Source organism: Semicossyphus pulcher, unplaced genomic scaffold (genome assembly GCF_022749685.1).
Source record: "Semicossyphus pulcher isolate SPU_LCO1_2020_fin unplaced genomic scaffold, fSemPul1.0.p SCAF_18, whole genome shotgun sequence".
Classification (NCBI taxonomy): Eukaryota; Metazoa; Chordata; class Actinopteri; order Labriformes; family Labridae; genus Semicossyphus; species Semicossyphus pulcher.
Genome location: NW_027211691.1, coordinates 10,954,595 through 10,969,066, shown reverse-complemented (window position 1 = coordinate 10,969,066; position 14,472 = coordinate 10,954,595). Strand labels below are relative to the sequence as shown.

Below are 14,472 nucleotides of genomic sequence, written 5' to 3'. Positions count from 1 at the left end.
GATCACGTCACAGCAGCCTCTGCCCTGAGAAGGATACTAAACCTGCATCCAGGTATTCAAAGGGAACACATTGCCACGTATGAGCCATCTATTGAGTTAAGTAAACAAAGGTACATGATGGTATCGAAGCTGCAGGATTTCAACAGTAGATGCAATTATTCCAAAATCTTCCTCAGCGTGTCTTTTGTCAGGACGAGCGAGAGAGCGAGAGCAGCATGATTAGCTTTCTGTGTGTGAGGAGGACAGAGTGTGCGATAGAGGAAACCCCCCAAATGTCTTGGAAAGGGCTCGGGAAAGCCGATAGCCCAAACTAAAACGTCTCACGTACGAGCATGTGATGTCCCCTGTGACAGTGTGCCATGCAGTGCGTATTTTGGCAGCATAACACGACACAATCTGATCCATTTGACCTGTGCGTCATTTTAAAGACAGATCAACATAGCAAACTGTAATACTTTAAAACTGCTCTGTAATATTTGAAGATTTATAGAATGAATCTTAATAGCCGTGACTCACAGGCACAATATGTCTGAACATAAGCAGGGTTCATTTTTGACATACCGAATGCACAACTGTTACCAAGGCCACAGACACCATATCCTGTACTGTGTTATGACGTGCGTGTGGCATGTTTGTTAATGTTGTGAGCGCTGTAAATCTGGTTAGTGTGTGTGTCATAAAGGAAAAACAATAAAACAAGTTTTCAAAGATAAGACTGCCACTTATTATTTTATAATAACCATAAACAAGGGTGGAAGGTTTACTTTATGCGTTTCATGTGATGCCCTGGCAGATGAATCACACCGGGGAGTGACATCTGAGATGAGCTGAAAGTGAGGGGCCGCCTGACGCAAGACAAGACGCTGAGGGGTGTGAGTGTGCTAAATGTGTAAGTGCTCAATTTAACCACAAGATGGAGACATCCTACTTTAAAGGAGCAATTCCAGAGGAAGCCACTGTCAGTCAAAGCTGGTGTTCTCTGTAATCAGTCGAAGCAATAATATTTGAAATTGGCGCCATAGCTGTGGAGAAAGTTGTACAAGCAGCGCGTGATTTAGTCCATTCTACATTCCTACAACACCCAGCGTGCATTGCACCCCTCCCTCTGAAAGGAACGGCCCAGCGAGAGACACTGGAGTTAAATACTACCATTTTCGAGTCAAGGACCTTGATCGCTGCAGGCAATGGCTCAGAGTGGTACAGAATCCGAAATTCGGCAGAATATACCAGTGGATCGTCTAAAAAATCTTCAGGTCTGCAGTCTACATTTAAAACCTGACGATTTTGAATGAGGCAGGACATCGGAGGCGGGCGTCCTAGATTGAGGAAGTGTAGTTTAGCGAAATTCCTACCAAAATGGCATTAGCTCCCCATGATAGCATGATAGGCGAACTGGCCCTTTAAACATGATACAATCATTTAACCCTGAACTGACTTCTAACACAAGTCTAAGACCCAAAAAACATAAGCAGCAATGGGATGTTTCTTTACATAACACCTACTGACATTGACAGTTATAATGAGATCGCTTAAATAAGACCATTTAAAACATAACAAAAATCATTTGTGTAAACATGTTTTTATATTTTTTCTAAACAGGGCTCAGTAAAAATCACTAACAAATCTGAAATGCAATACAGAAACTGGAGTGCGTTAACAGCACATGAAGGTGGAGTCCATGTCTGATCCTTTTATCCCACCGCTCACTAAATGTACTCACGTGGGACTTTGTGCAAGCGTTGCAAACCGATATCAAATCTGCCACCTAGAGAAGGCACAAATCTTTAACACATAATCACATGACAGGTTTAGAAAGTCAAAAAAATCTATAAATCATGTCTTCGATAAATTTCTTGCTTAGACTTTTATCTTTAAAAAAATGGTACAAGAAGTGTACGCTGTGAGTCGTGGTCAGTATCAGATAGAATAAATAATGTGATTCAATTAAGAGGGTAGAAAAATACTGACAGAAAAATAGAAATCTGAGAGCGGTAATGATTATCCACTAGTTTAAATATAGATCTGCTCACATTCTTCAACAGACAAACACTTCATTTACAAATTGCACTGATACAAATATTGAAATGTAGACCTTCTGTGAAATGGAAAAATACAAAAAAACCTGTAAATTACTTGTCCAAAAAAATGAAATGAAACATTCCTTGTTTAGCTACTGAAACTATCAGGACCAAGCAATCTCCCAACCACAGACGACCTCTTGATTATAATGTAAATGTAAGCAAATGTAGATCATGTACCCTTCAAAGCAGTAAGTAAAGAGAACAAAACTTCATTATTATTTCAAAACAAATCAGCTGCAATTCAATTTCATTCAGCTTTTATAAATAATTCATCTTAAATGTGATTCAGTGTTGTCAATCGATTGTCAGGCGGGTAGAGAAGTAGGAGATCGGAATAAACAAAGACAATCTGTGCTCGTGATTTCAACTGGAATCTGTAGTTCTCCTGTAGGTCACCAAACGAACACCTGACGTCCTTCAGCCGCTAAATAAGAGAGAGCAATGCCAGGACTCTTAGTGTGAAGTGTGTATTCTGTTGATCAAAGAGCACAAAGATTACGCTTCAGTCCACTGAAATGCAGGTTAGATCAATCCATCATTGGCATGTGGCCTTAACGTACAGTCTTCAATGATTCATTTCAAGCAGTTTATTATTAGCATTTTGCCACTTTGGAGTGTAACACGCCCAGCCTCACTACTCAGCAGGCAGTCAGTCTACATGAGTCCACAGCACGGCTCCTTGTTGTTCGGCTGCTCCTCCTCAGGCGCTCTGAGTTTCAGCAGCGGAGGGTCTCCGCTGGCTGGGGTGAAGTACACCTGGCTCGGGGAGACCTCCTCCACGGGGATGGGGTTCAGTTGGAGCTCTGACAGCGCCTGCATGGTTGTTGCGTTGGCCGCTGCGACAGAAGGCTGCTCCTCTACTGTAGGGGGCAGGGGGGGTGGAGGTGCTGGGTACTTATTGAGCTTGGCAGCTGCCCGCTGGCGTTTCAGGTCAGCCAGGGTGTGGTGAGATTTCTCCCGAGTCATACTGTCTGCGCCCTCGCCCTCTGCAGAGCCAGAGCCTAACGCGGCTCCGGATGCAGGGCTGAGCTGGTAGGAGGCGCTGCGCTCCATCAGGCCTCCACCACTCCACAGCTCTCCAGGCACAGATGAGGCCAGAGAGACTGAGGTCCCTCCGTTACCTACGCTGGACACAACTTTCCTGTCTGCAGACTCCAGTTCCTCTACACCTGACGAGGCTTCACCACCCGCAGCCTGAAACACAGGAAGATAAATCAGCTGAAATCTATGAAAACATTATAAAAAAGCGAAATAAAGAGACACATTTTCTTTAAAGACGTCCACATCTCTGTTCTCACTCACCATGGCAGCATGCTGGTGCAGCTCATTGTCTGTTTGCCGGTCCTCATCGTCGTCCTGTGGTTCTGGCTGTCGGCCGCGCTCCTGCCACACCATGGCCTCTTTGTGGTGCTCCCGCCGGTACAGACTGGAGCGCTCATTTACACTGACACGACGTACCACCTTACTGTACAGACGAAAAAGAGAGACAGTAGAGTTAAGCACTAAACTGCTCCAACATTTGTTTGTCTATTTTTAACCCTGCTGTGCTCTCTCACCCTCTGCTGCCGGCACTGGAGGCTCGTCTCTGCAGCGTGCCCTTCTGCCGATCCTGGCTCTTCATGATGGCATCGTGTTTGTGCTTCAGTTCCATCAGTTTGGCTCTGACTTCATCATCCATACACACATCTGACAAAGAAACAGCTATGGTTAGACACTGGAGGGTATAACAGGAATGTTTTAAGGACCATAGACAGTTTCCAGCCTTACCCAGAGGCGTCTCTTCCAGGACAGACTTTGTGTTTAAACTGGCTCCATGGGCCACCAACAGCTCCACCATTTGGATCTACAGAGCAAAAACAAACACTAATGATGCCTCACAAAAGAAAATTGGAAGGTATTTAGATGTTGTTTTTTATCCAGCACGTACTTGTCCCCAGCAGGACGCAGCATGTAGCGGCGTCCAGCCATCACAGTCCTTCACCTCCACCTGAGCTCTGTGCTCGAGCAACAGCTCCGCCACAGACATGTAGCCGTTAGCCGATGCTATGTGGAGCTGTCGAAGAGTTATTTAACATTGTTTATTGAAGTAGTGGCATAAGGAGGCACTTTCAAATGTACAACTGTGAATGGGCCTGTCAAGTCTTAATCTATAACTTGACAACAATCTCCTCGTCTCACCAGTGTCGCTCCATTGCTGTCCTGAGCGTTTAAGTCTGCTCCGCTCTGAACCAGAGCACGAATGTCAGCCAGCATGGCCGCTTCTTTAGCCCCTCGACATTCATCTATACGTTCCTGAGTTATCCCTACACGTATACACACACAAAAACACACACAGGGACAAAAGACATAATAGCAATTAGGACACAGACACAAACAGAATGCAGAGCTGTCAAAGACATGTTTTAATGTGTGTTTTTTCCTCTGGGATCTCTTAAATATTGACTTGAGCTCTGTGAAGAAGACTAAATAGTATTTAAAGAAATGTAATTAAAGACTTTTAATATTGTACTTTTTATTTAACCTCAGTTTGTCCTATTGAGATCAGAGACTAGCAGCAACACAGCTTCAACAATAAGATATTAAAACACACAAAGCATTGAAAAGCATTAAAATGATCAGACAGCCTGGACTCACAAGATTTCACTAACATTTAGAGGAACTCAATTTCAAAGGCTGTAGATTATCCCGTGCAGAAACCTGAACGCTTTCTTTCCCAATTCAGTGCCGACTTTGGGAACAACAAATTGCATAATGTCCAGCGAACAAAGGTTCCATCTTTCAGGATTGAGGGAGGGAATAAGTAGGTGGAAATTTTGCACAGAAAGGCTTTGTTAAAAAAAAAGAGGTTCCAATGTCTTAAGTCTGCATGTCCTTAAAGCAGGTCAATACAACTGTGAGTCAGAAAACCACGGTTTGTAATGAAGCTAAGTGCACCAGGGTACGCATTGTCGAGCATATAATGACTAAGAAGGCATTCATGAGGCATTCAAGTACAACACATCACTATAATCAATAACCAGGAAGAAAGTACACTCCACTGGTGTCTTTGTCACGTGGCAAAGTATGTATCCAAGTAACACCTTCAGAAGCCAAGTGGTCATCAGTTAAAAGTAGATAGCAACTCAGCTTCTGAATATCAAGTAGAGAAACTAAAACTATTTTAAAAACAGGTTTGAGGGCGCTGGTTTAGCTCACTGGTTAAATCACACGTCCCATATACAGAGGCTCAGTCCTCGATGCGGGGGCTCTGGGTTCGACTCCCACCCTCAACCCTTTGCTGCGTGCCATGCCCACTCTCTCTTCCCCTGTTTCCAACACTCTCCACTGTCTCTCTCCTCGCTCAAATAAAGATATAAAAGGCCCCCCATAAAAACATTAAAAAAACCCAACAAACAAACCAGGTTTGATGTGACTCAGTTTACTGACCCTGTTCAGCCATAACCATCTCCAGCAGCTCCAGGGTGGCCTCATCCTCACAGAGGTCATAGGGCATGTTGCCGTCTGCATTGACAGCCAGCAGGTCAGCCCCACTAGAAACATACACACACACACACACGCAAGGATGCATGCACCAATATGCAAAGACAATTTGATTAGAGTTTTATGAAGTGACACACATTCAACAACACTTGTTTACTTGCAGAGAGCAATGAGAGTCAAGCTGCAGCCATATTTGCATCAGGTATGTAAAGCAGTATCAGCTTGTTTATACTTTGTCTAAAGATTTCTCCCTCCTGAATGTAGAAATTAAGCAACATTTATCCTAAAACTGTTGTTACATATCAAAATTATACATTTGTTTTACAGTTATTACAGCATGAAAAGGTTTAGTGGTAGAAAAGACGCAGAACAGTGGGGCTGAAACACATGAGGGGAAACTCACGACTGAATCAGAAGCTGCACTAGTCCAGTGTGTCCACAGGTGGCAGCAGCGTGCAGCGGCGTCCACAGCTCACTGTCACAGGCATTCACACAGGCACCGGCATCCAGCAGGCACTGCACTACATCCACAAAGTCATCGATGCAGCACTGAGGAGGGAGGTCGGATGAGGATATTAATGAAAGGGCAAACAGAACACAAAGCATGCATAGACAACTGTAGAAAACACACTGTGGGCATGATTATTTACGACAACTAATACACTGGCTCATGTAATAGAAAACATTTGCATGCACAGCCCAGCCCTCTGCTGCGCAAACACAAAGTTTTCCAAGGGGAAGAGCAGAGTCAACTGATTTTATAAAGAGCTCTCTGTGCACACAAATAGGCCTCTCTTGAGTTTATAGCAGCATGTTAATGTGTTCGCTTGTAAAACGGGAAAGGGAGAAAGTGCCGTTCAAATAGTTGAGTTGTCTGTAGTTTTCTGTGTTTCAAGGTCCCAACAAATAAAACATGAGTCTAAATCTTTGTTCAGGATAAGAATGTAAGCCAAAGCAGGTTGTCCTCACCTCAAACTATAAATAATCCGAATGATTTAGTGTGTTCATGTAAACTACCTCCAGATAAGCTAAGGTTGAGACAAAATAAAGGCAAACAGTTCTTACTGAGCTGAGAGCTGTGACCGCACTTTATATAAACACACACGCTGCACAGAAGGCGCCCTGCCTTGTTAAGGGCTTGACAAAGTGTAACACCCCTGTTCCCGACGAAATTAGCGCGTTGATGCGGGTTTTTCAGACCCGGGAAGGCCCGCGTATAGATGTTGATTGTCTCTTTTCCCATTGCCAGTGGAGTATACTCCTGTCGGTCTCTTTTCTGCTGAGTCACCGCTGACATCACAAACGCGCCCGAAACAGGGTTAGTAAAAGATGTTACGGTGGTTAGGTCTTTATTGTATCTATTACTAATTCAGTCTGTGTATCAAACTCGGCGCTGACAAGCTTGAAACGATGTTCGAGCGCTGCTCGGACGGAGACGGAATTTGTAGCTGAGATGACGAGGAGTCGCAGAAGTTCCCGACGGAGCATAGCATCTTTTTTATGTTCCCTTAAATGCGATAATTACCCGGGTCTACTGCAGAGTCATTTGACCCACGTCTGAACGCCAATAGCAACCTTTCCCACTAAGCAAAAAAGCTGGGTGTTAGCAGGTTTTTTGATCAGTGGGAAAGCAGCTTAAGTAACCTCATTCCAACTATTGCAGGGCTGTGCTTGGGAGTAAAAGGCACCTAAAAAGCCTAAAAGTAGTGTAATGGGGCTTGTTTTGTTCATCCCAGACTTCCAACACAGCTGGCTGTGTCTACAGGGGGAGACCAGTGAAGGATCATCTCCCCACACTGGACTCTCACAGCTTGGTGTGTGCGTCTGTGTACCTGATGTAGGGCTGTAAGTCCGTCCTCGTTCACCAGATCGGGGCTGACGCCACTGTTGAGCAGCTCCCTCACTAGAAGAAGCACACACACAGATTTATAACCGACCCCCATATAACACTTGGCACTTATTGTATCCGCCCATATATAGATAAGACACGTTTTCTGTGTGCTCGCCTGCATGTAGGTTAACAATGAACTTAAAAGATTTGCCGCTATACTTAGCCTTGATCCTGCGACTAACAGTAACGGCATTGATAACAAAAAGCCTTGATTGTTAGAAGAAAGTGTGACGTATGCAGGATGAATTATGCAGGCACTACTTCCTTTGAATTCCATGTTGCAAAGAGCCCCATGCCAGCGGCTGATAAGTGTGTTTGTAATAGGAAAGGCCAACAGCACAAAGAAGCCAAAAGCAGCGGTCACAGTATCCTGTCATTTTGAGAGTGAGTGTGCTTTCACATGTTATCGGATATATTTTAATTAGCCGAGAAAAGGCTGAGTTATACTACTAGAGAATAGTTTAAAATCACTTGTCATCAAGTCTAAAGTTCTCCCAAATAGTCAGGCACGACTGACAACATAAGGCCCTGTTACAAGACCTCTGTAAGTGTGTGTGTGTCTACCCACCCTCCTCCAGGTCACAGCGTGCAGTAGCATCCAGCAGGGTGATGGTGTCGGGGAATCTAACTTTGGTAGTGCGCGCCTTCTTCTTCTTGTCCGCTTTGGCCCTCGACCCTCGCGCCGAATCCTTCTCCATCTGCGCCCAGCCCTTCATCTGCTGAGCGCGCCGCTTCTGGGCGTGCTTCAGGCGCTCGGTGGCGCTCAGACGCCCGATGGTGGCCATCTCGGCCAGCAGCTCGCCGTGTTCTGCTGCCATGCCACCACAACACTATGAGCTTTCACAGCAGATTTGCTTCCCTGTTCCTGTTTGTTCCTCTCCAGGATGTCAATAAAAGCTGCAGGTGTCCAGATTTCTCATGTGCCTCCCCCCTGTGCCCCTTAAAGAGGCCCTTCTGTAAGGCCAAACAGGCCTACGTTAGGGCCTGTGGGAGAACACAAAATGATGCTGCAGCTATCTGTGGAAATATCTGTTCATCAGAAAAAGCAAGCAGCAAAAATGTCCAAAATATGATGACACTAAACAACTTATGTTGTACAATCAGATGGCAGATATCTCCATGATTTCAGAAGTGAGCAACACGTAAGAAAGTTGCAGTGTCTCTTTCCCATCTTCCAGATGATATCTCTTATTGTTCCAGGGAAAAGAGGCGAGAGAAATAGATCCAAAACATAATCATCCGAGCTGTGGGTCGTAACCAACCGTCAGTCCTCCCATCCATATCAACAATAATCCACAGGGGGAAAGGGAGGCAGAGGGAGCAAAGAGTCAAACTCCTCTCCAGGTCAGATGCTCCATCTCAGTTTGTAATCCAAAGTGTTGGTGTCCAAAGTCCAGCAGAGGGGTAAGTCTCAGAGTGCATAGTGGGAAAATTGAGGCAGAGGACGATGAAGAAACAGGAAGTTTAAGTTATGACGCTAAAAAAGGGAGCATTCAAAGGATTAACACACAGCCCACTTTAGTTAAATCAGACAGAGTCAGGATTCAAGTATCCCGTGTTGAGTGGAGACTATTTAAAAGTCAACTTGTTGTTGGTGCACTTTTTGGCAGGTCTTCAGATGAGGAAAGCTGCGTATGAAGGTTTCAACGATTCGTCCCTTTAACGGCATCGTCCTCCGGCTGCAGCTGTGGGCAGGGAGAGAAAATGTGAGTGCTGTGTTACAGTATAATGTACGCACGCTGCTCTCTTAATCCTGTTATCTTTAACCCCTGAGCTCCTTCCCCCCCCCCTAGGCCCTCCTCTCCCACTCCTCACCCGCAGGAAACCTGAGACGGTGGGACGCTTTTCATTAATGATTGACATACCCTGCGGCCCGACACACACTTTTATTTCTAGTATACACACATGGCGGGAGTCGGAGAGGGATGTTGTGGGACAGCGGTCAAATAGCTGCGATGTGGCATGTTTCAGTGCAAGGACTAACCCTGGCAAGCCTCGGTCAGCCCTCTCATTACCTTTCGTTAACTTCCCAGGTGAGTTAGGTGGCTCACACACACACACGCGCACGGCTCTCTCCAGGCTGCTCATTTATTATTTAGGGCTGGGCCTGTGAGCGCTGAGAGGAAGGTCAACGAGAGGCACTCAGTGAGATAGAGAGAGTGGCTGACAAGACACAAGTCCTGGGCCACAGAGCTGCAGAAGCAAGCAGCAAACTACCTGACAAGGTGGGAGGTGTTGGGCCATAGCGCCTTCATAAATCAACTGATTAGATTAAATATGGACATTAATCAGTCCCTCCAGGATTTCGCGGGCATTTTCTGTGATTGTTGCGGCCTAAAATGCCTTATTTACCGCAGCGTTTTTAAAAAGTTGCAATGAAAGTTGTGATGTTTTGAGGCTTTTTTCCATGTTTAACACACTACACATCCGCTATGAGCGACAGGGACAAACACGCCAATAAAGCCGTCTATTGGCTGAGCGAGCCGTTTGTTTTCTGACATCAGATCCGGTCGATTTCAGTGTCAGCACTACAAATAAGATGTGTACCAACAGAATGACACTGAAGGCAATAGCCATGAAATGCTAATTTCTCAATGCACGTGCAGATTCAATACTATCATTCTGCACATTCTTTTTTACATTTACACTGTTCTACTTGTTATTTCGGCTGTTCCGGCAGTATAAAACAATGGATAAGCGACATGGGGACTATCTCACTGTACAGTGGCTATTTGAAATCAGTGATGACACACACACATCAGTAACAAGAACTGGAGCCTATCCCAGCTGTCAGTGGGCGAGAGGCGGGGTACGACCTGGACTGATGGCCAGTCGATCACAGGGCTGACACATAGAGACAACCTTTCACGCTCGCATTCACACTTTTAAGAGCAATTAAGAGTCACCAATTAACCCCAAGGAGCATGTCTTCGGACTGCGGGAGGAAGTCGAGTACCCTGAGTGAACCCACGCATGCACGGGGAGAACATGCAACAAAAAACTTGGATTCGGACAAGGAACCTTCTGGCTGTGAGTGCCGTGGTTAGCGCTGTCGCACCAACATGCAGCCCTGGTAGAAACCAACTTTAGATGAAGAAAAAGAGTAAAATATGTAAGTTATGGCTTTATTATGGTTAATAAACCATTTATTAGCGATTAATAGATCAGTTATAAACCATTAAATACATCCAAAAAAAAAATCTCTGGATGTCTGCTTAAAAAATTCCATCTTGCTGGTGTTTATCCTTTCTGTTTGATGCTGCTATATCGATGAATCAATGTTTCACACTGTCTTATAATGAGCCATTCAGGTAAGGTAGGTAAAATAGTAACATTTGCTGCTTATAACTTACTGGTATATAAAAGGCCCAAATACAGGAGTTTTTAACCATGAACAAAATTATAATCAGTCATTTATAATCAGTAGCTTAATAAAAAAAATGGTGGCTTAGGAAAACAAAGTTGCACTTTAACATATGAAACCCTGCTGTTACTTAAAGAACAGCAGCATATGTAATATTTGCTAGAACTATAACATGAGGGCGGTGTCTAAACGCAGTCTATACATCCTACCGCTCCTACCTGGCCAGCTACGATCTCTCACGCCTTATAAGCAGACTTCTGTTATTTGTCCCTTCTCTCTATTTTAAGCACTGCTAACCTCTCACCCTTTGTCACAAGCTACAATGTAAGGATTTCCTCAGATTTCAGTAATAGCTTAACCCCCCCTTCAGACTGGCATGCTGCTACAAGGATCATTTATTCAACAATACTCGCATGAACAGAAACATGAATTTGGACGTGGACTGCACAAGGTCCAAACATGTATGATGAATGTCAGCTTCACTTATAATACCATAGATCCACGAGGCAACCTTTTCCTCCTCCTACAGGAAAAAGCCACAGTATCCAAAGTCCATTTTCATGTTAAAGGTCAGCAGGAAATAAACGTGTTGCATGCCAAACCCTTGAGGAACAATCAAGGCTGTGCCATACAGAGTTAGTAACCTAACCCGTTTGTGGTCAGTGTTTTCTACCATGTTTAACAAAAGGAAAAGGGAGCGTGTTTCGTGGTATTTGAAGGGGATTTAAAGGGAGAAAGGATTTGGGAAATAGTGAAAATCCCTGCAGGAACTTAACTGCTGTATTAGAGGGATAATACCAGACACAATCTGAAAGATCAGTGGAATAAAGATCTTACACGTTGGTATTGTGTGGCCCACAAATTACCCTCATTTCTCAAAGGGTTCATTCTTATTAGGCTGTATTCTCGTGCTTTGTTATTGCTCACATCAGAATTAATTAGTGAAACCAAACAGTAGTTTGATTAGATGTCAAAGGAGTGGTGAAAAAAGGCTTTCAAAAAGACCATAAACAACAAAAATACAGACTGGACCATCTGCATGTAAGCATACAGCCACTTTATTCATCTGCGGCTCTGCACTTATGTAGACATGTGCTGCTTTATACGTTTACATTTCTGCAAACAAAACACGCCCATGTCCATTATATAGTTTGACTTGAGCCCATTTAAATCTCAGCTGTTTGGTGAATAAGCAAGCAGTTTAAAATATTCTTCATACAGTCCTCTGTTAAATGGCCTCCCACTGATATACTGTGCCTGATCTGGATTTGTTGTATTTACTTACTTTGATTTATAATAGCACTTAGCATTGGGCCGAATGCTTAAAGGGATAGTTCAGATTTTTGGATACCATGTTGTATGAAATACTTGCTAGAAGTGGATACAACATGCAAACAGCTACCAAGTTGGCTTACCTGAGAAACTGGCCTGCCGCAGGATTTGTCAAGAGAGAAAATAGTGCCAAAAAAAAAGGCGCAGTATATGAAATACTAGGAGGATGATTTTGTGTTGAAAATGGATCACGATTGCCTGTTTGTTTTTGTAGGGTAAAACTTTTTGGTTTCATGACCCGGGCATCTCACCGGAACTACTTATTCTACATTCGTAACCAGACAGAACTCCGACCACGGGACTCGGTGAGTGAGCTAATAGAGTTGCATCCACTACACCACGAGCAAGTATTTCATACAACTTGGTGTCCAAAAATCCGAACTATCCCTTTAAGGCCTAATATCCTCACTCCTACCCCCATGACTGTATATAAAGATGGACAACGCATCTCCATCTACTCTTATTGTACTTATTTGAAGCCAGACTGCGCAGCAGAGATCGGCGGATGGAGCCGCGGTAACAATGTCCCGCCCCTTCTGTTAACCAAAACACACATTTAATTTACTAAGAAAAGACACCCGCACGTCGTCGCATTTAACAGCAGAACAGCTTCTTGTGTTGGTCTGAAGCAGACGTTCACAGGTATGGAAACTTCAATGACTGTAGTGACTGTTTTAGTCTCGTCATTCCTCCTCTACTCTGCTAATCCAGAACAGATCGGCTGCAGGAGCCGTATTTGTCAACAGAGCTGTCAATCATCCTTTTGACAGCATCAAATAACTAATTAAAACTAAACTTGTCAGAAAAATAAACATGTGGACATAAATCAGCATGATAAGATCTAACTATAATGACAAAAGCCATGATTGAGAAAAACTAATTTGGCGTGTATTTTGATTTTAGAGTTTGACTCATGTCCAATCTGTTAACATGGAGGAGGCGGGCTTTACGACCTATACTGCAGCCAGTCAGCAGGGGGCGATAGAGATGATTTGGCTTCACTTTTAGGGAGCCGTCATGTCGTCCATCTTTTTATACAGTCTATGCTCCTACCTCACATGGACGTACAAAGCTGCTCGGAGACCATAGTGTGGGTTGCATACTGAGCAGACGACATTGTGCGTCCCATTGTCTTTTTATTCTCGCACCAATCACGGCTCATGCTTTTGACAATAAAACCGGTTTACTGAGTGTGTCCACCCTCACCCAGAGCACACTGCCTCGCCTGACTCACCTGATAGTGCTGCACAACACTTTGCAGTCAGGGGCCACAACAATGTTTTGCATTGACATACAGTGATCCGGCCCACTTTCAAAAACTGTTAGTGTAGAGTAGTTAAAAGACAAAGAAGGGTTATTTATTTCCCCAATTGCACATGGTTTCTAATCTACTACTACATTAAACAAACGATCATCATGCAGAACCTGGCTCTATGAAATCTTCAGTGGGTCAGCGGTGATAGTAATTAGGCTTACTCGTTACATAACATGAGATTTAAAAGGATCAAATGCTGTGCAGAGCGCTTACACAAGCGAAGTCACGCTTACAAGGATTCACTCATTGTCCCTCTCATAATACATTTACATGCACGCACACACACACACACACACACACACTCAGGGCAAAGGTCAATGTTTCCTGATGAGCTGTCTCAGCAGAGCGAGGCAGACAACTCAAATCTGGGCTTAAGCCAATCAGCGCAGGGGGAATCTGGGGAATGGAGCCGGGGCTCAGACAGTGTGTTTACTCTTCAGTCTGGGTTGTACACACACACACACACGGGACACATCATGTCCCACCAACAACACAGGTCCAAACAAACGTATTAGCAGTCAGGTCCAACACTGGACGTACAGTAGCTCTGCTTTCACACGCCGCAGTGGAGGGTTATTGATTTTCTTTGACACACCTGAAACCAAACTCTGCTTTTATCTCTGTATGAACCACACAAACACACTTGCTCTCATACTAATTAAGAATATTAAGCACATAAAAATCCACCATCCATACATTGTCTTCCACTTATCTATGCTCGGGTCGCGGTGGCAGCAACCTAAAAATCCTCCTTATGCAAAATATGACCAGAATTTGTCAAAGTTCCAAACACCAAACACTTACAAAGGATTTTATGGCAGTAATTTATCTTCCACTAACTGAGCTTCAGTGAAAGGAATGTGGGTAATTAATAACATATAAATCAAATATTTCACAATGTCATCAATTTCAAACTATGCAAGTAATTGTGGAAGACATGTTGCATTGATGTGCTCGCTCTCTGGTCAGGATATTTTTAAACTCGACCAAGGAAGTTCCACCCCACACA

General features: G+C 44.1%; 1 protein-coding gene across 1 annotated transcript; it reads right to left on the bottom strand.

Moving 5' to 3' along the window:
• Positions 1-1,599: 1,599 nt before the first annotated feature.
• On the bottom strand, positions 1,600-8,526 carry ppp1r16a (protein phosphatase 1, regulatory subunit 16A). Its single transcript, XM_069667513.1, has 10 exons — positions 8,021-8,526; positions 7,394-7,464; positions 5,965-6,110; positions 5,508-5,611; positions 4,260-4,384; positions 4,009-4,134; positions 3,849-3,924; positions 3,638-3,767; positions 3,384-3,546; positions 1,600-3,275 (listed from the first exon to the last, which is right to left on the bottom strand). Exons 1-10 carry the CDS (start codon positions 8,268-8,270, stop codon positions 2,736-2,738), a joined length of 1,731 nt encoding a protein of 576 aa, XP_069523614.1. The 5' UTR covers positions 8,271-8,526; the 3' UTR covers positions 1,600-2,735.
• Between the last annotated feature and the right edge of the window lie 5,946 nt (positions 8,527-14,472).

Bases quoted from the DNA above. Each gene is read 5' to 3' on its own strand.
- ppp1r16a (XM_069667513.1), bottom strand. From the start codon at position 8,270: ATGGCAGCAGAACACGGCGAGCTGCTGGCCGAGATGGCCACCATCGGG. The intron at 5,612-5,964 runs GTGAGTTTCCCC...GTATGTTTCTAG, and splicing joins GTGCAGCTTCTGATTCAGTC to TGGGGCTGACCTGCTGGCTG. The intron at 3,547-3,637 runs GTGAGAGAGCAC...TCGTCTGTACAG, and splicing joins TCCAGTGCCGGCAGCAGAGG to TAAGGTGGTACGTCGTGTCA.